This window comes from Myotis lucifugus, unplaced genomic scaffold, assembly GCF_000147115.1.
Source record: "Myotis lucifugus unplaced genomic scaffold, Myoluc2.0 scaffold_254, whole genome shotgun sequence".
Classification (NCBI taxonomy): Eukaryota; Metazoa; Chordata; class Mammalia; order Chiroptera; family Vespertilionidae; genus Myotis; species Myotis lucifugus.
In genome coordinates, this window is record NW_005871302.1 from 1,085,809 (window position 1) to 1,110,078 (window position 24,270).

General features: G+C 49.8%; 1 protein-coding gene across 1 annotated transcript; it reads right to left on the bottom strand.

Annotated features, from left to right (window-relative positions):
* Positions 1-1,431: 1,431 nt before the first annotated feature.
* On the bottom strand, positions 1,432-23,280 carry TTLL6 (tubulin tyrosine ligase like 6). The gene is made up of 15 exons (XM_014464493.2): positions 23,071-23,280; positions 22,637-22,677; positions 21,099-21,217; positions 20,854-20,984; positions 19,081-19,237; positions 17,982-18,125; positions 17,135-17,220; positions 14,523-14,748; positions 12,685-12,860; positions 10,496-10,684; positions 9,523-9,700; positions 8,047-8,319; positions 4,454-4,811; positions 3,386-3,654; positions 1,432-2,165 (listed from the first exon to the last, which is right to left on the bottom strand). Exons 3-14 carry the CDS (start codon positions 21,117-21,119, stop codon positions 3,386-3,388), a joined length of 2,208 nt encoding a protein of 735 aa, XP_014319979.1. The 5' UTR covers positions 21,120-21,217; positions 22,637-22,677; positions 23,071-23,280; the 3' UTR covers positions 1,432-2,165.
* Positions 23,281-24,270: the final 990 nt, after the last annotated feature.

Sequence of the window (24,270 nt, forward strand, 5' to 3'; positions counted from 1 at the left end):
TCATGCTTTCTGCAGACGGTAGATGTTCCGGAGTAAAGAGAAAGGGGGTCCCTTGCTGAAGGTCACCCCAGACCAGTCAGAGCCCATGGTTGTGGGAGTGTCTTGACGGAAGCATGATTAGCAGGTGTCTGATGGGAAGAACACGTGCTCAGAACAATCACAACCCCTCCCACCCCGAGGCGGCTCCTGGAGCCTCCGGCCACCTCCCCAGCACACAGGGTGCCCTCAGGAGGCGTGAAGTACCCTCCACAGGACACACTGCCTGTTTGGCTTTCCCAGGCTGCTGGTTAGAGTCATGGCTGGAGAATGCAAAATAATGGAAAGCAATACTTAGGAAATTGCAGTTCCAAGGTCTTCGTTGCCTCCCTAACAATTTGCAAAACCCATTTTATTGCAGCTTTAGATTCCTCAAGTTGAAACGCCACAGTGCCCTGTAATTAACCCAAGTGACATGCCAGCTGTAAAGACGAGGGCTGTGCATGATTCTATTCGGTTCATGCAATCACCCAGGATGGGTGGGGGAGGACGCTTAGAACAGCTGCCAATCTGCCTGACTTACACTCCCTGCCAGGGTGGAAGCGAGACTGGACTCTGAGATCACCCTCTGAAGGCTCAGGAGAGGTGTCCTGCCTGTTTGAGGTGGGCTAGGGGCTGTCCAGTGTGGGTGAGCCAGATAAGTGGCTCCCAAACATGGCTATGCATCAGAACCTCCGAGGGAGAGTTCTAGATCCAGGTCAACCCCACCCCACTTCCCCACCCCAACCCACCCCCTCACTGACCAATTTGATCCACAGCAAGGTGAGAGCACACAGTCTTTTTAGCTGCCCAGATAGTTCTGAGCCTGGAAAAACCTGCCCAGACCAACGTGGCCATTTTCCTAATAATTTTAGGAAAGTTATTTTTGCATTGAGAAACTTTTCCGTTAGTGCTGCTCTTTTAAACCCATCTGAGGACAGGAACTCATCCACTGGCTTTATGACACAGACACTCTGATCTCCGTCCCCCAAAGCTGCTTCTCCCAATGTCCCTATTTCCTTTCAGGGACTCAATTCTCTGGAAGCCGACTTTTTGTTCCCTTTTCCTTGTTCCCTACATTTGTTCAACTGCCATGTCCAGCTCTACAATGGCTGACTGGCCTGCCCTCTTTTCTTTCCCACCGTCAGCCGTTCCGATAGGGGCTGCCAGGGCTTCAAACGCAGGCAGGCCACCGTCTGAGCCTCCAAACCACTCTCCTACCTCAGGCTCTCTCCTTGCCACTCATCCATCCTACCATCTGCTGCCAGATCCATCGTTCTCACCCTCCATGAAATCTCTCTCCCGTTCAGAAACCTGCAGTGGTTTGCCACAGCCCACGGAGTTAAGGGGAACACTTCCCAGGATAACATTGTAGGCCCTTCACAATATTAACGAATCGGGCTCCTTGTCCTGGCATCGAGCATGGTGATTTATTTTATTAATGTACACATGAGGGGGAAATGCAGCATTTCTGTAGGTTGATGGAAGAAACATCTGCAGGCTGGGCACTCTCTCCTCACCTCTGTCTTCACTGGCGAGATTGAGTGGGGCTGGTAAGGGCAGTAGCAGGAAGATGTCTGGGTACCGAGGTGGCTGGGATGGGAGGAAGTATGATCTGTACCTGGTGGTGATGACTGCCCCAATTCTCTCACTCGGGGCTCTGAGTTCTCCATCATGTCTAGCCCTCTCTCTGCCTTTGCTCTTTGGAGTTGAAGAACAACTGACACAGGCCTGTTGGTGGACTGAGGACTTTGGATTCTTGAAAGTTGTGAACCCTCCCCTGAAACACTCCTCCCTCACGCTGCTCCGTCTGGGGGAGTCTTCTGGATGATGGTGCCATGTGAGGGGCCCATAGGAATGACACCGGTAGGAGCAACTGGGGCGTGTCCCGGGACAACAGCAATAACTCCCGGAAGTCATGGTCCTACAGCACTGTCAGCTAACTGGGAGGGCACAAAAAGCAAGGCTGTTGGCCTCAGTGGTGCTAGTGAGAGGGAGGGACTTAGAAGACTAGGATATCTAGTTGAGAAAATAAAACTTTTGGTTGATCCCATGGGCAATGCAGACACTGTAAGAAGAGACAAATCATTTCCTGGGAGTAAAAAGTAAAATGGGGGTGGGGTGGGGAATAGCAGAGATCCAGTCTGATTCTGGGGGGGGAAAAAAGAAGATTTTTTTTTTAGATTTTCCTGTAAAATGGCCTCTAGAATATTCAGGCCAATTAACACATCATCACCATTCTTATCTAGTGTTTCAGGAGATGCTCAGGTGATTCACATCCATGGTCACCAGAAATCCATTTTACCTACATTCATCTTCCTACATCCCTATAGCCCCAAACATTTGCTATAGATTATTTAAGAGCAGCCAAGATGGCTGGCCAGAGATAATAAGTGGTAGTGATTAAGAGCACAAGCTTAGGAGCTCATTATCTGTGTGTTCTTGGGCAAGTTACTTAACCTCTCTAAACTTTGGTTTCCTCATTCGAGAAAAAAGAATGACATGGTATTAACCACATAGAGCTTCTCTGAGGATTGAGATCACGCACACAAGGCTGTTGGTACACCAAAGGCAAGTGTGCCCAGCAGCACAAACCCCTCTACCATGCAATGCTATGTTGTAGAGCTCTCTGACGTCTCTATATACCAACTGAAGTTCCGACAGAGGGCTCCCTGCTCCCTTTGGTCCTTTCACACAGTAAAATCAAAGCTTAAAGATCTTTTGTTTCCACATCTCGGTATCCACTGTCCGGCTGCTCGGTCCCCTCGGTACACGCCATTACAGGGCCAGCTTTGGGGCAAGTGGCCTGGGCCAAGGCCAGGTTGGCAGAGCATGAAAGATGTGGAAATCAACCCCTCACAGTTGACATGGTTCTACTTCTGGGACCGGCTTTAATGATGGTCTCAATTTTAGCCGTAAGTGAAGACAAGGCAAAGTGCGCTTAAAGCAGGGGGGACAGCCAAAACCGGTTTGGCTCAGTGGATAGAGCGTCGGCCTGCGGACTGAAGGGTCCCAGGTTCGATTCCGGTCAAGGGCATGTACCTGGGTTGCGGGCACATCCCCAGTGGGAGATGTGCAGGAGGCAGCTGATCGATGTTTCTAACTCTCTGTCTCTCTCCTTTCCTCTCTGTAAAAAGTCAATAAAATATATTAAAAAAAAAAAAAAAGCAGGGGGGACAGATTCGTCGTAGCAGAACTATAAATTGCAAGGGGGTCACGTGTTAACTAAAGTTAGTCTTAATTGTCTACTTACCTGTATGGCTTTATCAATCCATCCACCCACCTACTTACCCAACATTCATTCCAGAAATATATACATATGGTGCTTGCCAATGCACCAGGCACATTAAGGGAATATGCGCGGGCCTACCTATTTCCTCTCACATTCTTTTTGGCCAGAGATCAGGTAGTGATTGCATGCTTCCTGATCCTGTATAAACGGGTCCCTCATAGCACCCAGACGTCTTCTGTCAGGCCTCGGATCCAGTCGGGCTGAAGTGGCCACCACCAGTAGATCCCTCAGAGAAATATCACGGCGGTGAGTTTTCTTCAAGAAGAGGAGGGAGGGCATATCCAGCGGCCTCTTCTCATGAGAGCTTTGGCTGCGCAAGTAACACTTCTGGGGCAGGGAGAAGTTTTCTGGAAAGGCAAAGAAACTGATAAATTGGCATTATCAATTTAGGCTGCTGGACTCAGCACAAATTCTTGGAAAAGGCCACCTCCCTCTAGGGCAGCGGTTCTCAACCTGTGGGTCGCCAACCTGTGGGTCGCGACCCCTTTGGGGGTCGAACGACCCTTTCACAGGGGTCGCCTAAGACCATCAGAAAACACATATATAGTTACATATTGTTTTTGTGATTCATCACTATGCTTTAATTATGTTCAATTTGTGACAATGAAAATACATCCTGCATATCAGATATTTACATTACAATTCATAACAGTAGCAAAATTACAGTTATGAAGTAGCAACAAAAATAATTTTATGGTTGGGGGTCACCACAATATGAGGAACTGTATTAAAGGGTCACGGCATTAGGAAGGTTGAGAACCACTGCTCTAGGGTCTCCTGGCCTAAATCTGATCCTGAATCAGAATCATCCATTGTTCTGTTCTCCAAATAGTTTCTCTTCCCTGTTTTTTCATACTTAATGCCTCCATCTGGTACAGATTTAGCTGAGTGGGCCTCAACTGAATGAGAACCGGGGAATGTTGAAGAGGGTACTTAGACATAGCATTCTATTTTTATCTTTCTTATCTTCCCAGTAAGACTGGAGACTCCCTAAGGACACAGACTATGTCTCCACCATCAGACTGCGGTCACCCTACGGACAGGGAATGTATCCCCCTTCAGACTGGATGCTCCCCAAAGATTAGGACTGGTTCTGTTGGTTACTCCATGGGCTCTGGGTAGATCCCTGAACAGGCTGGCACTCACGTGACTGGTTCCGTAACGCCAGCTTTGAGCCGTAGGAAGCTGGGAACAAGGAGAGCTTCTCCCTCAGGTGAACCTTGGTGAACAGCTCTGACATCAGGTGCTGCTTCCTCGCGTTATTCTTTAGCCACGTCCAACGTGGGTTCAACGAGTAGCGCTGGGATTTTGTCGGCAGAGAAATTTTTGATATTTTCTCCTGGAAGAGGTACTGGGGGGTCTGCTGCTGTTTGCATTTAAGGGAGACCACTCTGTCCATCTCTGGGCTACTGCATTCTGGGCTGTCTGTCGTGCTCAGCAGCGGCGACTCAGGGGAGTCTGAGAACTGGGTGCAGGTTTCTGAGGTCTCTAAGGACGATAAGAGCTGGAAGAGAAAACAATCCAAAATGAGATTGTGGAAAGCAAAGGGCTCCCTGCTATGCCATTCTTGATTTAAACAGATTAAGGACTGATTTCATCAGCAGGATGAAAGATTGGGTTAGAATAGTTTCCTGACCAGGGATTGGTTAAACCAGTGGTTGGCAAACTGCGGCTCCACGAGCCACATGCGGCTCTTTGGCCCCTTGAGTGTGGCTCTTCCACAAAATACCACGTGCTGGCGCGCACGTACAGTGCGATTGAAACTTCGTGGCCCATGGCAGAAGTCGGTTTTCGGCCTGGGCAAGTCTATTTTGAAGAAGTGGCATTAGAAGAAATGGGGGGGGGGCCGTGGCCGGTTTGGCTCAGTGGATAGAGCGTCGGCCTGCGGACTGAAAGGTCCCGGGTTCGATTCCGGTCGAGGGCATGTACCTTGGTTGCGGGCACGTCCCCGGTGGGGGGTGTGCAGGAGGCGGCTGATCGATGTTTCTCTCTCATCGATGTTTCTGGCTCTCTGTCCCTCTCCCTTCCTCTCTGTAAAAAATCAATAAAATATATATTTAAAAAAAAAAAAAGAAGAAGAAATGGGGGGAATAGTATTCCTGACTCATATAATCAACTGAAAAAACTAGCGTTTGCTGTTCTTTCCTTATTCGGGTCTACATATTTATGCGAACAATCATTTTCAAGCATGAACCTTATCAAGAGTAAATTGAGAAGTCGTCTTATTGATGAGAACCTGGAATCATGCCTAAAATTAAAAACAACAACATACAAACCTGACTTACCCAAACTTTCCAAGGAGATGCAAGGCCATTGTTCACATTAGTGTTTGTCAGTCATTGTCATGATTTAATTTTATGGATATTGTAAGGTAAATTGTAAGGAATTTAATTTTATCAATATAATATTGTTATTAAGTATGATATCAAGTTTTATTCAACGCACCTATAGTTTAACTAAGACTTAAAACTTTAAGTAAAGTTTCTTAAGTTAATTTTAGGGAATGTTGTGGAGTGAAAGAAGATGTAGTGTCGAGGATTGAGAAAGGTATGTTGAGATGGTTTGGACATATAGAGAGGATGAATGAAAGGAGATAGACGAAACAAGTATACAAGATGAGTGTGGATGGGAGAGTTGGAAGGGGTCGACCTCAGCGAACGTACCTCAATCAGACTGAAGACATTTTTAGCAAAGGCCAGCTTAGGAGTACCCTAATTAAGTTAATAACAATGTACCTACCTATATAGTTTCAGTTTAAAAAAATTTGGCTCTCAAAAGAAATTTCAATCGTTGTACTGTTGATATTTGGCTCTGCTGACTAATGAGTTTGCCGACCACTGGGTTAAACACTAGGGCAGAATATGGTAGGGATGTCCACAGAGCTTCCTCTGGAGGTCTTTAAATGTGACAGAGATTTTAAACACTAGAGATTAGTAATCAGAGAAATAGCTATTCTACAGCTATTAGATTAGCAAAAATTAGAAAGCTGTTGGTGGGATGCAGAGGTACAGGGACTCTCATGCACTGCTGATGAGAATGCAGACAGTCATTCTGGTGAATCATCTAGAAATACTTGGTAAAATAAGATTACAAATACCCTGTGACCAGCAATTCTGTGCCTAGGTATACACTCAAAATAAGTTATTAGCTCCTTTTAAAAAACTATGTACACCAATGATCCCAGCAACATTATTCACAGTAGCCAAAAATAGCCAAATGTCTACCAAAAGATGAATGAATAAATAAAGTGTGGTATATACATATAATGGAATACTATTCAGTCTTTAAAAAGAAGAAAATTCCGATACATAATACAACATGAATGAACTTTGAAAACATTATGCTAAGTAAAATAAACCAGACATGTAAGTACAAATATTGTATATTTCTACTTATATGAGGTACCTAGAGCCGTCATAGAGACAGAAAGTAAAACAGAAAGGAACAGAATAAGGCAGAAAAAATATTTGAAGAAATAACGGCTATAAACTTCTCAAATATGGTGAAAGTCCTCAATTTACAAAACCATTAAGTTCAAGCATCCTAAATAGGATAAATACAAATAAAATTACACCCAGACACATCATAATCAAATTGGTTAAATTCAGAGATAAAGAGCATCCATTAAGAAGTGACACATTGCATACAGGGGATAATGTTATGAATTTTTAAAAAAGAAAGAGCCCTGGCCAGTGTGACTCAACTGGTTGGGCATCGGCCCATCCACCGAGAGGTTGCCGGTTCAATTCCGGTCAGGGCACATGCCCGGTTGCAGGTTCGATCCCCCATGGCAACCATCAGTGTTCCATTCTCACATTGATGTTTCTCTCTCTCTCTCTCTCTCTCTCTCTCTCTCTCTCTCTCTCTCCTCTCTCTCTCTCTCTCTCTCTCCCTTCCCCTCAATTAAAAATCTCTAAAAAAGAAAGAAAACTAGAAGACAGTGGAACATTTTTAAAGTGTTGCAAGAAAAATAATGTTAACCCAGAATTCTAGGTCTAACAAAAATATCCTTCAAAGTGAAAGCTAAATAAAGGCTTTTTCAAGTAAACAAAACTAGAAGGTTCATCACCAGCCGAGAGGGGAGCATTACAATAAACACTAAAGGGAGTTTTTCAGGCTGAAGAGAAATGACATCAGACAAAAATAAATAAATAAATAAATAGCCCTAGAGTTTTGGCTCAAAGACCTCCTTTTCTTTTCCCCACGTCCATGAAATCCTGAGGTGATGATGTGATGAATTTATGCGGTGATAGCGGCAGAATCAACAGCAGGGCCTAAGGAATCTAAAGTTCTGAGAGAGGGGAAACCTCACCGCCAAGTGAAGGAGCTGTGGTCCCCAGAGGGTGAAGTGACCCCTAATACTTATTCTCTCTGTGACTTCCTGCCACTTGGCCCTTGTTTTCAGACTTCTAGCCTTCAGAACTTGAGAGGATAAATGTGTGTTTTAAGCCACCAAGTTTGTGGTCATTTGTTACAGTAGCCCGAGGAGGTGCCCTGCCTAAAAAGAGGGGGTGCCTGGGCCAGCCTTTCTAACAGCCCTAAAAGTATAGGCCTCTATTCCTAGCAGCTGTGCCATTCCACGCCTGGGGCATCACCGTGGGGAAATCAAGGCCCAGGGAGGGAAGGAGGCTTACTCAGAGGACCCATAGGAGGTCGGGGGCAGAGAAGGGACAAGAAAGCAAGGGTCCCACCACCGCCTCCCGAGCTCAGCCCCCTGGCGGGTAGACCGCTCCACTTACCACGGGGCTGGGGAGTATGTTCACTACAGAGGCGCACTTGGCTTCCTTGATTCTGGAGATGGGTTTCCTGAGATCCAGCCCAGAGCAGCTGAAAAGGCTTGAGTTCCTCAGGTCGGGGAGAGAGCAGTAATGTCTCGCAGAGGAAGGCCCGGGGGAAGCAGGGCCATCTTCCTTCTTGGGGGCCTCCTGGTTGAGGCTGATCTCTGTCTCATTTTTCTTTGCATCTCCGACATCCAAGAGCATGTCAGACGTGCAGGGCACTAATGTCAGTGACTGGAGGGATTGGAAAGGAGGAAACTAAACACATAGCTCATGGGAACCCAGCTCCGTCCACTTCCAGATTCATCTGCACCCAAGAGTAGGTGCAAAGGAGAGGAGGGGGAGAAGGAAAGCAATCAGAATCGAAGTCTCTGGGGCTCTTCATCTCGAGTTCAGGGACTCCTAGAGAGCTCATGGATGGTTTCACGGGGTCTTTGAACCACTTAAAACTATCTTTGTAGCCCTAACCGGTTTGGCTCACTGGATAGAGTGTCGGCCTGCGGACTGAAGGGTCCCAGGTTCGATTCCGGTCAAGGGCATGTACCTTGGTTGCAGGCACATCCCCAGTAGGGGGTGTGCAGGAGGCAGCTGATGGATGTTTCTCTCTCATCGATGTTTCTAACTCTCTATCCCTCTCTCTTCTTCTCTGTAAAAAATCAATAAAATATATATATATTTTTTTTAACTATCTTTGTATATGTCATAGTAAGAGATTCCATAGCTTTTATCAGATACTCAGAGGGTCTATGGCCCCAATAAAGTTATGAAAACAAACAAACACGTGCTCTAATCCTGTCTCTTTGGGTGAGTCATTGAGAAGAAGGAGATGGACTGAAAAGTCAACTGAATCTCTCCACTGAGCCTATAGAGAGAGCTAGGCAGAGACGGGGGGAATCCAGAGATTCAGATCACAGGACAACCGTGGCCCACAGTGGGGGACTGCCCACACTCTGAGCAGAGAGCAGGCTGGAAGCACCCAGCTGGGGTCAGTCACCCCATGTAATGTTCTGAGGGTCCTGCCTCCCAGAACCTCTTCCCTGCTTCCTCCTTTCTAGGCGGTGCCCCTGGCCTCCTGGAAGAAAGCAGTTACAACCCCAACTGGAGCTGGGAACAATGAGTACATAGTCCTGGAGCCTGCTCCCTACGTGGGGATGGTGCTCACCCTCCCAGCTGCTAACTCCTACTGATGGAGGCAAGGACAGACCAGTGAGCGTCCTCTCTGCCTGGATGGAGGGGTCCTCTGAAGGACGCTGGGCTCCTTGTGACTTCCGGGGTCCCCCTCCTGTGGCCCAGCCCTCTGTACAGCCCATTCCTTCATCCTTCAGTGCGTCTGGGCTCTGAGCAGTGGCTTCCTAGGCATCCCCCCCTCCCCCTGTGAATTGGCCGCAGCCGGGGAAGGGTGCTGGGCACGGGTGCTCCCCTCCCATCCGGATTTACTTGGTTGGAGACTTGGGTGGCGGCGGCCTTGTATTTTCGCTGTTGTGTCTGTTGCCAGCTCTTCGCCCCCTTGCCTCTCGCGTGCTCGCCTACCGATTCTCCCTGCATCTCTACCTTCTTCTCTTTCGTTTGCAAGGATTTTTTCTCCTGTTTTAGTCTCAGCTCCTGGATCAGTTGCCTGCCCATTGAGGAACAGTGAGTGTCAGTAGGTTAGGGATGGGCTTTGAATGGGGTGGACAAGACTGGGCAAAGAGCAGGGAACTCCCCATTCCCTCCCCAGGCATGTCCAGTCTGCACACGTGATTGAAGGTCACAGAACAGGAGGTGGAGGAGAGGCATCCCTTAAACCACGTCATTCCCAGGCTTAGGAATAGTATCCAAGGAGAAATACGCAGGAAGGGGACTCCACCACACTCCACCACAACCCTATCTCGCTCCCCACCTCCCAGCAGGACAGATCCCATACATGACAGGTGCTGAAAAGAGGGTCTGGACAGGCCAAAGTCAGGAGCTCCCACAATGGACCACTTCATATCCTGGGCCTCTGGCCAATAACGTAATGGAAATAATGTAGTCCCATGAATCAGGAGACGGACTGTTGTCTCTTTCCTGTCATTACTCTATATGACGTCTTCTCTGCCCCGTCCTCCCCTCCCATAAAATGAGGTGGTGGGCGGGGACCGGACTGGATGGGATGAGTCCCTCCCAGCTCTCAGATTATATACCTGCAGGAACCCAGGAGGCAGCTCTGCGGGGCTGGGCATTCTGGAGAGGGGTGTGTAGGGGGGTGCCTGTCTCAGGGGCGAGTTTCTAGAAACAGCCACATAGCTACTTAACAACACGGGTCCTTGTGACACTAAAGCAAATGTTTCCCTGTCAAGTTCAGGGTTGGAGACTGAAGCTCACAAGCCCTCCTCACAGACCCAGGCCAGTCACCCAGCAGGTCAAGCCCACCTCGAAGGTGCTTTCCTACCGGGCATACAGCTCCCGGGCCCTGGAGGTGGCAGTATTCTGGAAGAGGGAGTTATTGTCCTGGAAAAACTTCTCATACTTCTCCGAAGTCAGATTGGGATAAATCAGGTGGAAACTTCCACAGTTTTCCTTCTCATACTTCTCAGTTTTCTCTCGACGCAAGGCCTGGAAACCCTTGAGTTCCTTGATCCTGTTGGCAAGCAGAACACAGGGCTGCGTTGAGACATGGCTCGATGTTTGGCAGACACGTGACCAACCTGGATATCATCTAGGGCCAGGCAGGGGCCTTGCACACAACAGGGGTCCGTCGGTATTTCCTAAATGTTCCCCTGAGAGGATGCTAGCCATCCCGTCATATGCGCTAAAAGCTGTTGAGAACAGTCTTCTCTGGCCCTAGCTGGTTTGGCTCAGTGGATAGAGCATAGGCTTGCAGCCTCAAGGGTCCCCGGTTCGATTCCGGTCAAGGGCACATGCCTGGGTTGCGGGCACGATCCCCAGTAGGGAGTGTGCAGGAGGCAGCTGATCAATGATTCTCTCTCATCATTGATGTTTCTAGCTCTCCCTTCCTCTCTGAAATCAATACAAATATATATATTTTTTAAAAAAACCAAACAGAAAAGAACAGTCTTCTCTGACAGTTCATCAGATTCTCTCTTGTTGCAAGTAAAACCCCTTTCCCTCTTGGCTTAGTTCTGACCAGGCAGACTATGGCCACCTTCGGCCACCTTCCAATCACAGCCCTCCTACCCTGTCACTCTCTGGAGAACGACAGCTTGTGTTTTGTTAAATTTGAGGGCTTCTTGGATGCGCTTTTATGAGCTCTGATGATCTCACTCTCCCTCACAGCCCCCTGGGAGGTGGAGGTCAGCGAGGGAGGAATGATAAGCCCCTTTTACAGCAGGAAAACCAAGAGCCACTGAGCTACCCAGGCCCAAGTTGTGACAAGGAGAATGATTCAGGAGAAGGGCCCCTAGCTGCGCCTTAGCTGACGCTGCCTCCCTCCTCCAGCAGTTTAGAGAAAGCTAGCACAGTGGAGGGCATCCTGGAACCCCCAGGCCACACACTCCTGGGGGCTCTGGGCCCAGACCTGCCGCTTACCAGCGAGGTGACCCAGTACCAGTCAGTTCCCCTTCCAGAGTCTTTGTCTCCTCAGCTCCGAAACAGGACCAAACTACACCCACTGCCCACCACCCTCCTCACGGAGAAGACAGTGCACATGAAAATGCCTTCCAGACACAGATGCTATTGCCTCGGTTCCAGAAGTTTCATCTCGAAGGACCGGGCTAGCTCCGCCCATGAGAGCAGGGACCACAGGGTCTGAAAATCAACACAGGCATCTCCTTGCCCAGGCTGAGTCTTCGGACACTAGACTCACTCTGCAGAAGGAGGCCTCTGTAAGGCCAGTGCTTCCCAGCGGGGAGCAGGGACATGTTAGCTCCTGCCCACACAGTAACACGGGGGCGGACAGGCAAATCTTTCTTTTGGTTAAAAAAAAAAAAAAAAAGGAATGGTTTTACTTTTCGTATTGGTAATCCCAAAATCTTCATCTGATACTAATAAGCTTATATACCTATAACTAAATCTCCTAAAATAGAGACAAAGGCATAGTCACAGTAAAAATATTCAAACTGCCACATTCCACAAATATAAACTAATTTTCCAAGTGGGATAATCATTTGTAAGCGCTGACTCCCCTCCCCACCAACTCCAAGCAAAATTCTTAATAGTCTCAAACACAAACGATAATGCCAGACATTATGGTAGTAAGCCTTTTATACACCATTTCATTCCCCCCAACAACTTTATGTATCATTCGCTCCATTTCACAGAAAGAACACAGAGGCCCAGAGAAGTGACATAGAGGCCACATAAAGAGCCCTAGCCGGCTTGGCTCAGTGGATAAAGCGTCGGCCTGTGGACTGAAGGGTCTCGGGTTTGATCCCGGTCAAGGGCATATGCCTGGGTTTCGGGCTTCATCCCCAGTGGGGGGGTGTGCAGGAGGCCGCTGATCAATGATTCTCTCTCATCATTGATGTTTCTATCTCTCCCTCTCCCTTCCTTTCTGAAATCAATAAAAAAATATATATATTTTTAAAAAGACCATATAACGAGTAGGCTATTGTATCATAACTTGGATCAGGACAGACCAGTCATAAAAATGGGGTCCCTGGGGGGGGGGGGCTACTGTACTTGGCCTCCCGGGAACGGCATTGCTGCAGGAACCGGCCCCGCTGCTTCTCCTCCTCCAAGACTTTCTTTTTGTCACAGCTCCCCAGGTTGATCAGGACCAAGGTGTCATACAGCAGGCTGTCCTTCACCTCCTTATCCAAGCAGGAGTCGGTGGAGAAGCTCGGAGAGTGGTTGACCTGTGAGGGCAAGACGGCAGCTGGAAGCTGGGCTCTCCAGAGCGAAAGCGGAGAGTGAGGCCTAAACGCCACCTCCAGGGAGTGACCTATGCCCACCTTGGGGCCCTGGGAAGGGAGAAGGTCTGGACTGGAGCCACAGTGAGGAACGGAGGAGGTAGAACCCCTCTAGAGTAACTAGCTTCCAATATATATATACTAGAGGCCCGATGCACGAAATTCATGCAAGGGGCTTGGTCCTCACAGCCGTGGCGGCTTGCCTCGGCCCTCACAGCCCCAGCTTCGTCTGGAAGGACATCTGGAAGGTCATTTGGCTGTCTGGTCTAATTAGCATATTACGCTTTTATTACTATATATAAATTTTTTAAATTGATCTCAGAGAGAGGAACAGAGAGGGAGAAAGAGATAGAAACATCAACGATGAGAGAGAATCATTGATCGGCTGCCTCCTGCATGCCCCCTACTGGGGATCAAGCCCACAACCTGGGCATGTGCCCTTGTCAGGAATTGAACCCGGACCCTTCAGTCCGCAGGCTGACGCTCTATCCAGAGCCAATCCAGCTAGGGCTAACTAGCTGTTATTTTAGTTCTTGCTTCTTGGGAGGCATCAGGGAGTACCCCGTCTTTGGTTTCCCCTCCATCTGGTGTGCGGTGTCCTCTCACGTGCCTGGAGCAGATGGAAGGGGCGGTCCAAAGGACCAGGCGGGGAGGTGGGGAGTAGAAAGAAATGATGCATTCAAGATCCTGACCGGGCTTGCAGGGGAGACAGGTGGGAGAAGGGAGAAGACACGTTCCTGCTCATAGGAAAGTCCATATTATCCAGAGGCACTCTGTGACACTGGAAGAGTTCTAGCCGTTTCTGCAGGCCTGCTCCTGGTAGCTAATTCTGCTCTTGAGGTAAGAGCTCCAAACAGCCATGTTCTCCTTCCCACCCACACCTGGGAACAAGGACTGGGAGTGGAGGAAAGGCAAGGCCTCGGGAATCTGATGTGCAATTCTCGGCTTTCCCACCCCAAAGGCTGACTCTTGTCATTGGCAGCTGGCACTAGCACCTCTGATTTGCACCCACACCCCTCACCCCTCCTCCCAGTGCATACTGGAGCACTGACTGCTCGGGCACAAGTACAATCTGGAAGAGAGACCGCCACCCGGAAGCTTCTCTCCTCCTCCTCCCATCACCCTGGGGTCTCGGGGAGGCAGGAACATCACTGCGTGGCTCCACATCCGTTTCTGTGGCCACAGACGCCAGGCCGCTCTCTGTTAGTGCTGGGGACGGAGCGGTCCAGGCCCCTGAGAGCCAGGCCTGCAGCTCCCACCTGATCTTCAACATCATCAGCCCAGCTTGGATGAAGAGCACCCCCTTTCTGGGAAGTAAAAGGACCCTGTGTTACAAAAGGTAGAGCTGTCACTCTGAGATCAGTTTCCAAGTCCGGGTGGACCTCCAAAAGGCACAAGGAATTCTCCAATTCCTGGCCGTCTAACCCCCTCTGGTGGCCACTTCTCAGCTAAAGGAGGAGCCCCAGGCAGCCAGCACTGGGGGAGGAACTGGCGCCAGTAAGTTGATTAAACAGATCTAGCTGCGCTGGGAGGGCGGAGAGATGAGCCTGAAGCTGGCGGATCCCAAACACAGGGGCCAGTTTTCACCCCTCGCCTCAGCCTCCCTACCTCCAGCAACCAGGGCTTGAGTTTGCGGTCCAACAAAATGTCGAAGCCCAGGATTTCGAAGCAGGCGCTGTTGAGTGTGTGGTTGGGGAAGCAGGTGTGGTAGTTGTGCTTGATGATGGGGTAGGCGGAGATGATCGTCTTGATGATGACATCCTCGATATCTCTCCATATCTGCTCCACGTTGTAGCCATGGCTCTCCATGTACGTGTTGAAGGTGGAGAGCTTCCTGGAGGGGAACCACAGGCCATGAGGCTGGGCAGCCCACCTCTGGTCATCTAAGGCCACGGCATGCCGAGAACCAGAAACTTCCGTAGAAAATAGGGTGCCAGAGCCAATAGGGATGGACACCCAAGAGCTAGGGGGGCACCAGGACTTTGTCAGCTCAGGGGGGTCGTGCAGGAGCCACAGGGCCACACTCCTCAAGCCGCCACAGCCCTGGAGTGGGCACAGATAGAATGACATGTAAGGCCTGCCTGGGCACTTGCACTGTGACCCAGAACACACCCGTGGGCTTGGACAGGGACTGAGTATCCTGGGTGGAAAGCTTAATGGATAAATTTAAAAAAATAAGAAACCAGTACCCTACCTCATGCTTCTGTTTTGGTGGTTATTTCTTTGGTGTTCATTAGAAGCACTTAGGGAGCCTTTTAAGAACACAACTACCACCCTGGTGGGTAGCTCAGTTGGTTAGAGCATCGTCCCAATATGCCGAGGTTGTGGATTCCAACCCCAGTCAGGGCACACACAAGGGTCAACCAATGAATGCATGGATGGGTGGAAAAATGAGTTGATGTTTCTCTCTCTCTCTCTCTCTCTCTCTCTCTCATCAATAGACAGACTTACACACACACACACACACACACACACTACTGCCTGAGTTCTACCTCAATCTGAGGGGGTTCTGGGGACACTAAAGACACATTAATTTTCTGTCAGGACTGCCCACTTGGAAAAGGGCATTTCCACAGATGGAGTTACCAACTGCCCTGGGAAGTCCCACATCCCAGGAAACCCCTCACTCCCAGGCCAGCCGAGATGGCTGGTCGCCCTGTCACAGAGGTCAGAGGATGTGTCCAGGTTTCTGAGGAAACATCTGAGGGGTTGCTCCAGTCAGCTCCACACTGGGCAGGTCAGAGGGAGCTTCCGTTACAAATCAACACAGCCTCTTCGGGATGATGCAGGCACATCACAATGAATGCACAGTGACATGTTAATGCCCAGGGCTTAGCCAGTTCCACTGAACACACCAGCTATGTGCCAGGCTCCTGAGAGGTGAAGAGGACCCGGTCTCTGCCCCAGAGGCCTGCTGGGAAAGGGAGATCACCCCCACCCGGCCCGACGCCACCCTTCAAGCAGGCCTCGCCTAGTGATTTCCCATTTGCTCTTTGGGACTCTGCCACGGAGGACACCGTGATTGCCCCTGCACCGAGCCTCTCTGATGCTCTGAGGCCAAACAGGTGGCCTGCTTATCAGTCCTTTGAATCTGGTGCAGGAGAAGGAGCATGTGCCTGGGAGTCTGCAGACCGACCTTCTTGTCCTGCTGTGGCATTCAAAACGGTGTGACCGAGGCAACTGAACCTCTCAGAGACTCGGTTTGCTCATCTGTAAAATGAGATGGCGCCTAACTCACAGTTCCCCATCTACAAAGGGTAGTTTGCAATGCCTCGGCCATGGTGTTGTAAAAATGTAATGGGGGAAACAATGCAGCCTGGCCGGTGTGGCTCAGTGGTGAGTGTCAACCTATGAACCAGGTCACGGTTCAATTCCAGGGCAGGGCACATGCCCGGGTTGCGGGCTCGATCCCCAGGGGGGAGCCTGCAGGAGGCAACCAGTCAATGATTCTTTCTCATCATTGATGTGTCTATCTCTCTTTCTCTCTTCCTTCCTCTCTGAAACCAATAAAAATGTATTTTTTCAATGCACCCAAAGCACCCAGCTCAGGCCCAAACACACGGGAGACCTCCATAAAAACCCTTTTTCCTTCTCCTTTGTCGGGTCATGTTCACCCTCTTCAGTCCCCCTTTCTCTTAAAACTCCAATGAGACAGGATTAGACGACAGCAGGCGTATAAAAGCTGCTTGGGAAGATGCTCATGCCTTCCTCTCATGTTTCCCCTTCTTCTGGAGAATCGGAAAGCCAGCGAGCCACAGGCCAGGTCACACCGGGCCGCGTGACACACCATTTGGGAATCTCAGTTGGAGCCACACACCAGGCAACCACAGCTCAGGAAGCGCTGCCTGGCGTGGCCTTTCCCGCGCAGACCAGAATCAATAAATATCTGTTGGCTTGGAAATGTCAGAAGGGCCAACGGTAACCAGAGTGTGTTTTGGTGTGTGTGTGTGTGTGTGTGTGTGTCTGTGTGTGTCTGTGTGTGTGTGTCAGTTCGTGTTTATCTCTCCTCCTCCCACCCTCCTAGGGTTTACGATGCGGCCCTCTTTTAATTATTAACAGCCAGAGGGATTAACAGCCAGAGGGCAGAGACTAAGGAGTCTGTTCTGGGTTTAGAGGCCAGGAAATATTTTCTGAGAGCATGTGACCCAAGATGGAAACATCCCAGAGCGCCGCTCTGAGACTGGCAGGGAAAGAGAAGAGACGTGAGGCCGCTTGCTTACCTCTTGCTGCCAGAGAGCGAGTCTTGAATGAAATTGGAACTGTGCTTATTGATGGAGTAATTAGTCAGGTGCATGCAGATATCATCCTGGGGGAAGAGATGCAGTCTATGGAGTCAGAGGAAGGGCAGGCCTCCCGCCTCCTCCTGAGGCCCCTGGGGCTTAAAGAAGAAAAGGGGGCCCAGCCCAGTGTGGCTCAGCAGTTGAGCGTCGACCCAGGAACCAAGAGGTCACCGGTTTGATTCTGGGTCAGGGGACATGCCCGGGTTGCGGGTTCAATCCCCAGCGGGGGGAGAGGAGGCAGTCAATCAATGATTCTCTCTCATGATTGATGATTGTATCTCTCTCTCTCCCTCTCCCTTCCTCTCTGAAATCAATAAAAATATTTTTAAAAAAAGGGGGGGGGAGTCTTAGAGCTAAAACTGGCAGCACAGGGGAAGAAGGAGGGGGTATCCCACAGCCTGGAGTATGAGAAACCCCAATTCCTCCTGAGATTGGGGGGTGCCCTGCCTGAGGGCACTCCCGGGGTGTGGAACTGTGGCTCTGGCTTTGCAGTCAGGCAGACCTGGCCTTGAGTCCCAGGCTGATCTCTTCCTGGTTCTGTGACCTTGGACAAGGCCTCCTTCTCTCTGGGTTTTCATTTCCTCTCTGTAAACGGGAGGTGATAATTCCTATTCCTGAGGGCTCCTGGGCGGGCTCAAGGAAAGAAATAGGCAACCCAGCAAGTGTGAAGTGTTCAGCCAAGATAGCCAAATCCACAATGTTAAAGTGTCAGTGGATTTAACTAGGATTTTTTTTTTTTTTATCACACTAAGGGAGGGAGGTAAGGCAGCATGTCCCCTGAGCTCACCAGGTTGTCTGTGCAAGGGTGGGAGTAAGAGGTTGTGGCGAAGCGGGCCAGTCCTTCCTTGTACGTAAAAATCCTGAGAGGGTCACAGGATGTCATCAGCACATAAATCCGCAGGTCAAACTTGAACCCATCGATGATAAAGGGCTGGAGGAGAGAACGGAAGTTACACCATCGGAGAGATTCGGACTGGAAAGTCATTAGCACCCCGTCTAGTTTTCTTGGCGCCAACATTGCCTCTTGCTACAGAGTGCAGACTGGGCCAGGGCTGGGGACAGGGAAAAGGGGGTTTGGGCTCAGTGACTAGCCACATGATCTTGTACAAGTCACTAAACCACACTTTTTAAATAGCATTAAAAAGTCCTGTGATGCGCTGGCCAGGTGGCTCAGTTGGTTGAGCATCGTCCCATACACCAAAAAGTTGCAGGTTCGATCCCCAGTTAGGGCACATACCTAGGTTGTGGTTTGATCCCCAGTGAGGGCGTGTGTGGGAGGCAACTGATCGCTATTTCTCACCTCTCTCTCTCTCTCTCTCTCAATGTCTCTTCCTCTCTCTCTAAAAATCAATAGAAACATATCCTCGGGTGAGGATTAAAAAAATAAAAACAGCCTGTGATGAAGAACATGCTGTCACTATCCAGGGCTATGTTCTGTAAGAGTTCTCCCTGCAGTGCTGGCCTGCAGGGCTGGCCGGTGCCTCCCCCTCCATGCACGCTTCCGCAGGGCTCCCTTCCTGCAGTGGGCTATCCCGCCGGGACCTCTGACCTCCAGTCATGGAGTGGAGCTGGTTACCACTATCTATCCAGGACCACTCTCCTCTCCTCAATGACCAAAGGTGCCCTCCCAGCTGTCGTCTGTTAGAGGCAAGGGACCAGCCTGGTAGAGCCAGGCCAACCAACAGGGTGCAAGGCTGAGGGACGCTCTGGCCCGGGCACATGTCACATCCGGTCAGAAGGCTTGGGCTGACAAAGTCCAAGGCAGAAGGCAGGACTCGGCTTCACCCTCACCCCTGCCCTCCATTCCCTCATTCCTCATTCGGTCCAGTGGAGCTACAGCCCGAGGTTGCTGTGGAGATAAATAAACAATCACCATGAAGAAGTACCTTTGAAATATAGAGCTGACAGATCATATCCTCCCCCGGTTTGATTTCTTTCACCGTCCGGGTGATGAATATACCTCTCCCTTGGCAGCCCGAATCCGGCTTACAAATGTATGTCTTATTTTTTCTTGACCTGCTGTAGTTCTGCAAGTCTCCCCAGCTACCAGACAGGGAGGGAATGAGATACACTTTTAGCTGGGAAGCAGTAAAAAGGAAGGCTAACTCTGTACATTAAAAAACAAACAAACAGTCCTAACTGGTTTGGCTCAGTGGCTAGAGCGTCGGCCTTTGGACTGAAAGGTCCCAGGTTCGATTCCGGTCAAGGGCATGTACCTTGGTTGCGGGCACATCCCCAGTAGGGCATGTGCAGGAGGCAGCTGATCGATGTTTCTCTCTCATCGATGTTTCTAACTCTCTATCCCTCTCCCTTCCTCTCTGTAAAAAATCAATAAAATATATTTAAAAAACAAACAAACAAAACAATCTAATGTGACAAACACCTTGGACTGACAGACAGATGCCCCGAGGCCTGGTACTAGGAGAGCCAGGAAAGCACCCACAGTGGGGAGAAGATGGGCTTTGGGGGGAATTCAGGCCTGGATTTAAACCCAGGCAACACCACTTGCCAGTGTAACCCTTCGCAAGGACCTGACCTCTGAAAGCCTCAGTTCCATCATGTACACAATGAGGGTGGTGGCACCTCTCTTGTACAGGACATAACGCAGGCAGGGTGCTGATAGATACCGCACACCCCATAACGTTAGCCGTGACCGAGGAGTTGGATCTTCTGGTTCGCAGACTGGAGATCTGGAGATCTGAATCTGGCTCAAGCCCAGTGATGTGGCCTTGGGTCAATCGGCCTCTTGCCCCACTCTGGGCTCAGCTTTTCCTCTGTAACATCTCCACTCCAGCCAGAGTGTGAGAGAGGAAATACCATCTTGGAACATACTTTGAAGGAGGTATATTCAGCCTGGCCAGCATGGCTCGGCGGTTGAGCATTGACCTATGAACCAGGAGGTCACAGTTCAATTCCTGTTCAGGGCAGATGCCTGGGTTGCTGGCTTGATCCCCAGAGTGGGGCGTGCAGGAGGCAGCCGATCAATGAGTCTCTCTCATCACTGATGTTTCTATCTCTCTCTCTCCCTATCCCTTCCTTTCTGAAATCAATATTTAAAAAAAAAAAAGAAAGAAAGAAAAAAAGAAAGTATAGCCCTAACTGGTTTGGCTCAGTGGATGGAGCATCGAATCGGCCTTCGGACTGAGGGGTCCGAGGTTCAATTCCAGTCAAGGTCATGTACCTCGGTTTCGGGCACATCCCCAGTAGGGGGTGTGCAGGAGGCAGCTGATCGATGTTTCTCTCTCATCGATGTTTCTAGCTCTCTATCCCTCTCCCTTCCTCTCTGTAAAAAATCAATAAAATATGTTTTTTAAAGAAGAAAAGAAAGTATATTCAGAAGAGGGAAAGAAACTTAATGGACTATAAATCTCAGTCTTCCTATATTTCTTGTTTTGCACTTTAACTCAAAGGAGCCTTGTGACCAGTGGAGAAGTCACTTAACTCAATGGTCCTCGGTGGCTATGAAATCCGGAGGTGCCTGTTGACCTGATGGCAAACACATTTCCTTCTAAGTTGCTACTAAGCAAGTGAGGAAAGTCTGGGAACCCTGGCCACACCCCATATCCCTTCTCTTCCTGAACAGGAGAGAGAGATGGGAGATCCTGTGGGAAGTGGAATTGGGGTGGGGAGTGGAGAAGGGAGCTCGGGTAGGCACTCACTCAGCAGGAAGACACCAGGTCCGAGGGAAAAAGTGGAAATCTTTAGGGAACAACTTTGACATGCGACTCATATTCCTGGCCAGCAAGTCCTTGCGGCAGATTTCACTCATCCCCGGGAAGTGATTGATTTTCTGCAACGGAAGCCGGAATTCATGAACAATGGGGGACACGGGAGTACCCATGGGGTACCCTTGGGGGACAGTGAGGACCCCACTTATGCGGAGGACCAGCTCTGACCCAGATACCTGGTAACTTTTCATCTCCATCACCCGCTCCAGCGACACTGAGTAGTCCGTCCAGTAGAGAGTCCAGTCGTCGTTTTCCCCTCCCTCTCGAAGGCCATACTGTTGGGCGGCCCTACGCACTGCCAGGGGGTTGGAGAAAGAAAGGCCCATTAGCCCGGGAGGGGAGGGAGGAGCATAAAGTGGGGGAGTTCCATTCCCAGGTGCTCCCAGACTAAGCACCGAAGTGAGACATCTCGGCTCCCTGGGACTGAAGCCATCTTGCCCTGCCCTAGAGACATCATCGCCAAGAAAGGAACGCAAAGAGTTGAAAGCTATTTAAAAAAATACAGCCTATGCCCCATCATCCCCTAGAAGGTTATCTGGGACGAATGTTTTAACCACCCTGGCTTCCCCTGGCCAGGAAGTGGGCGTCTGGCTTTCCCCTAAACACGAAGCACTGAATGTTCAGGGAATATAAACCTAAATCAGGGATGGCGAACCTATGACACGCGTGTCAGAGGTGACACGCGAACTCATTTTTTTTGGTTGATTTTTCTTTGTTAAATGGTATTTAAGTATATAAAATAAATATCAAAAATATAAGTCTTTGTTTTACTATGGTTGCAAAGATCAAAAAATTTCTAGATGTGACACGGCACCAGAGTTAAGTTAGGGTTCTTCAAAATGCTGACACGCCGAGCTCAAAAGGTTCGCCATCACTGACCTAAATCCTTAACATCAGCCAGAGCCAAGCTTAATTAGTAGAGTCAATTAACAGAAAACAATTACACAATGTATTTCAAATCCACACACATGCTCTCACATCCTTCTCCCCCTGTCCCTGTTAGCACTGGTAACTGGGAGCTGATGCCAACACCAACGCAAATGCCTTCAAGGGCCTGGAAAGGAGGAAGTGCCTGCAGTGACCAGGAGAGTCAGGGCCGGCCCAAAGCACCCAAATTTGAAATTAAAATAATGACAACACCTCTGCTCTGTAGAACAAAGCAGGCCTACAGGTCATCTCCAGCTCAGGGACTGCCCGTTTGGAAGTTGTGCTCTAAAAAAGAGCCACTGAACCCTGGCTGGTTTGGCTCAGTGGATAGAGCATTGGCTGCGGACTGAGGGGTCCTGGGTTCGATTCCGGGCAGGGGCACATGCCCGGGTTGCGGGCTTGATCCTCAGGGTGGGCGTGCCGGAGGCAGCCAATCGGTGTTTCTCATCATTGATGTTTCTCTCTCTCTCTCTCCCTCTCCCTTCCTCTCTGAAATCAATAAAAGAAATATATTTTTTAAAAAAATGAAAAAAGAGCCACTGATTGTAGCAACAGCTGCCTTCTCTACAATCAGATCCCCTAATAACACAGCACTGCGGTCAAACCCTTATTTTCTTGGAATGAGCTCCCCAACTTCCTCAAATAGTTAAATGAGCTGAGAGAAGCAAAGAACAGGATTGGGAGACACCCCTTTTCTTCCTCAAAAATACGTAAGCGTGACCCTTCCCAACCCGGTGGGGGAGCCCAGTGGGTCCCCATCACGGATTCCTTGAATGCAGATGCTCACCACTCTCATATCGGCAGCTGCACAGATTGATCACCAATCATCTGGAAAAGAGAAAAAGAAGAGCAGCAAGACAGAGACAGACACACTTGCCGGAACAAGAGGCCACACCCAGGAACATCCCATCCCAGGTGGGGCTGCGGGAAAACCAGCCCGCCGCACACCATTTTAAAAAAAAATAATAAAAGGCAGTCTGAACACAAACACAACAAAGACTCGGGCAAGGTGTGGCTTTAGATGACATGCACCATCATCTCATTCTAGAAAACATCATCTAGAGTGGCTCCTTTTTATCTGAACCGGAAGTGGTGCGATTTTGACAGTCTCACCGGACAGTTTCTCCTCTCCCCGTGCATGAGCAGCCAAGGCCCCCTTCCTCCCAGGCCCCTCCTGCTCTTACCAACGTGGGTCCCCATCCCCCATCTTTCAATCCTAACCTCCTTTTCTTCCTCTTCTTCTTGCCTTGCAGCTGGGCATTCTGAAGCCCCTTTGGTATCGCAATGTTCTCTCCCACCAAAGCCAAGGTGACGATTTCTTTCAGATCTGCCGTGGAACTGTCCTCCCTCTCTTCTGACTCTCTCCCTTTCTTGCCTTCCAAAGGCTGAGGCTGGAGCATCTCCCTGGACTGGGCGGAGACTCTGGGGAAATACAGGCCCCCCCTGGGAAGAAGGCAGAGAGAGCGGCAGTTACTTGGGTCCACCTGCAGGGGGACCCCCTCTCTTGCTCACAGCAGTGGACCACCAGTGTTCTGGGACAGAGCGACAGGTTGCCGTTTATCAAAGGCCACCACACCTCTACCGCTGGGGCCAGGCTCCAGGAGGAGCTCATTCCATCTTTTGCCCCTGACGATGGCCTGAGGGACTCACGCGGCCAATCCTGGCTCTGGTTTCTCCCTCCTGGGACTTTCAGGAGCAGGCTGAGATGCTATGCCTGGCACCACCTGGTAAACAATCTTCTTATTAAAGTGAGTGAGCGTCTGGGGACAGCCTCAGAACCAAGCCCTAAGCCAGTGGTTCTCAACCTGCCTAAGGCCGCGACCCTTTCATACAGTTCCTCATGTTGTGGTGACCCCCAACCAGAAAATTATTTTCGTTGCTACTTCCTAACTGTAATGTTGCTACTGCGATGAATCGTCATGTAAATATCTGATCTGCAGGATGTATTTTCATTGTTCGAGACCCACAGGTTGACAACCGCTGCAAGCCTTCCTAGCTGAGGGAGTCGGTCCCAGGGGGTGCAGATGAGGTGCTCTGAGGAGGCCTGTCAACGTTTGGGCACTGCATGAAACCCCTTGCAGGCAACCTGTTGTCCTGACAGCGAAAGCAACCGGTGCTCATGGAGTGCAGGGCTGACTCAGGCCCAGGGCCCAAAGCAGAGCTTCGGACACCCCCAACCCCAGAAGAGGCTGTCGTGTCTCCCCCACCATCCCATTCCAAGTGAAAACAAGACCAATCGTAAAATACTCGTAAGGAAGTCCTGCAAAATTCTCATCCCTCCACCCCCATGATGACTTCTTTGATGTTTGCTTGAATTTCAAATATCAAGTCTTTTTTTTAAATGGTTTTTAATACCCCTGCTTCACTAATCCTTATGAAGGTGCTTAGTTTGCCTCTGGGTAACCCAGAACTGCCCAGGCC

Excerpts from the sequence above, each read along its gene's own strand:
- TTLL6 (XM_014464493.2), bottom strand. The coding sequence starts at position 21,119 with ATGGAGATGAAAAGTTACCAG. Across the intron at positions 20,985-21,098 it reads TGGAGATGAAAAGTTACCAG|AAAATCAATCACTTCCCGGG; the intron begins GTATCTGGGTCA and ends CTTCCGTTGCAG. Across the intron at positions 17,221-17,981 it reads ACCCTTGCACAGACAACCTG|GATGATATCTGCATGCACCT; the intron begins GTGAGCTCAGGG and ends CTCTTCCCCCAG.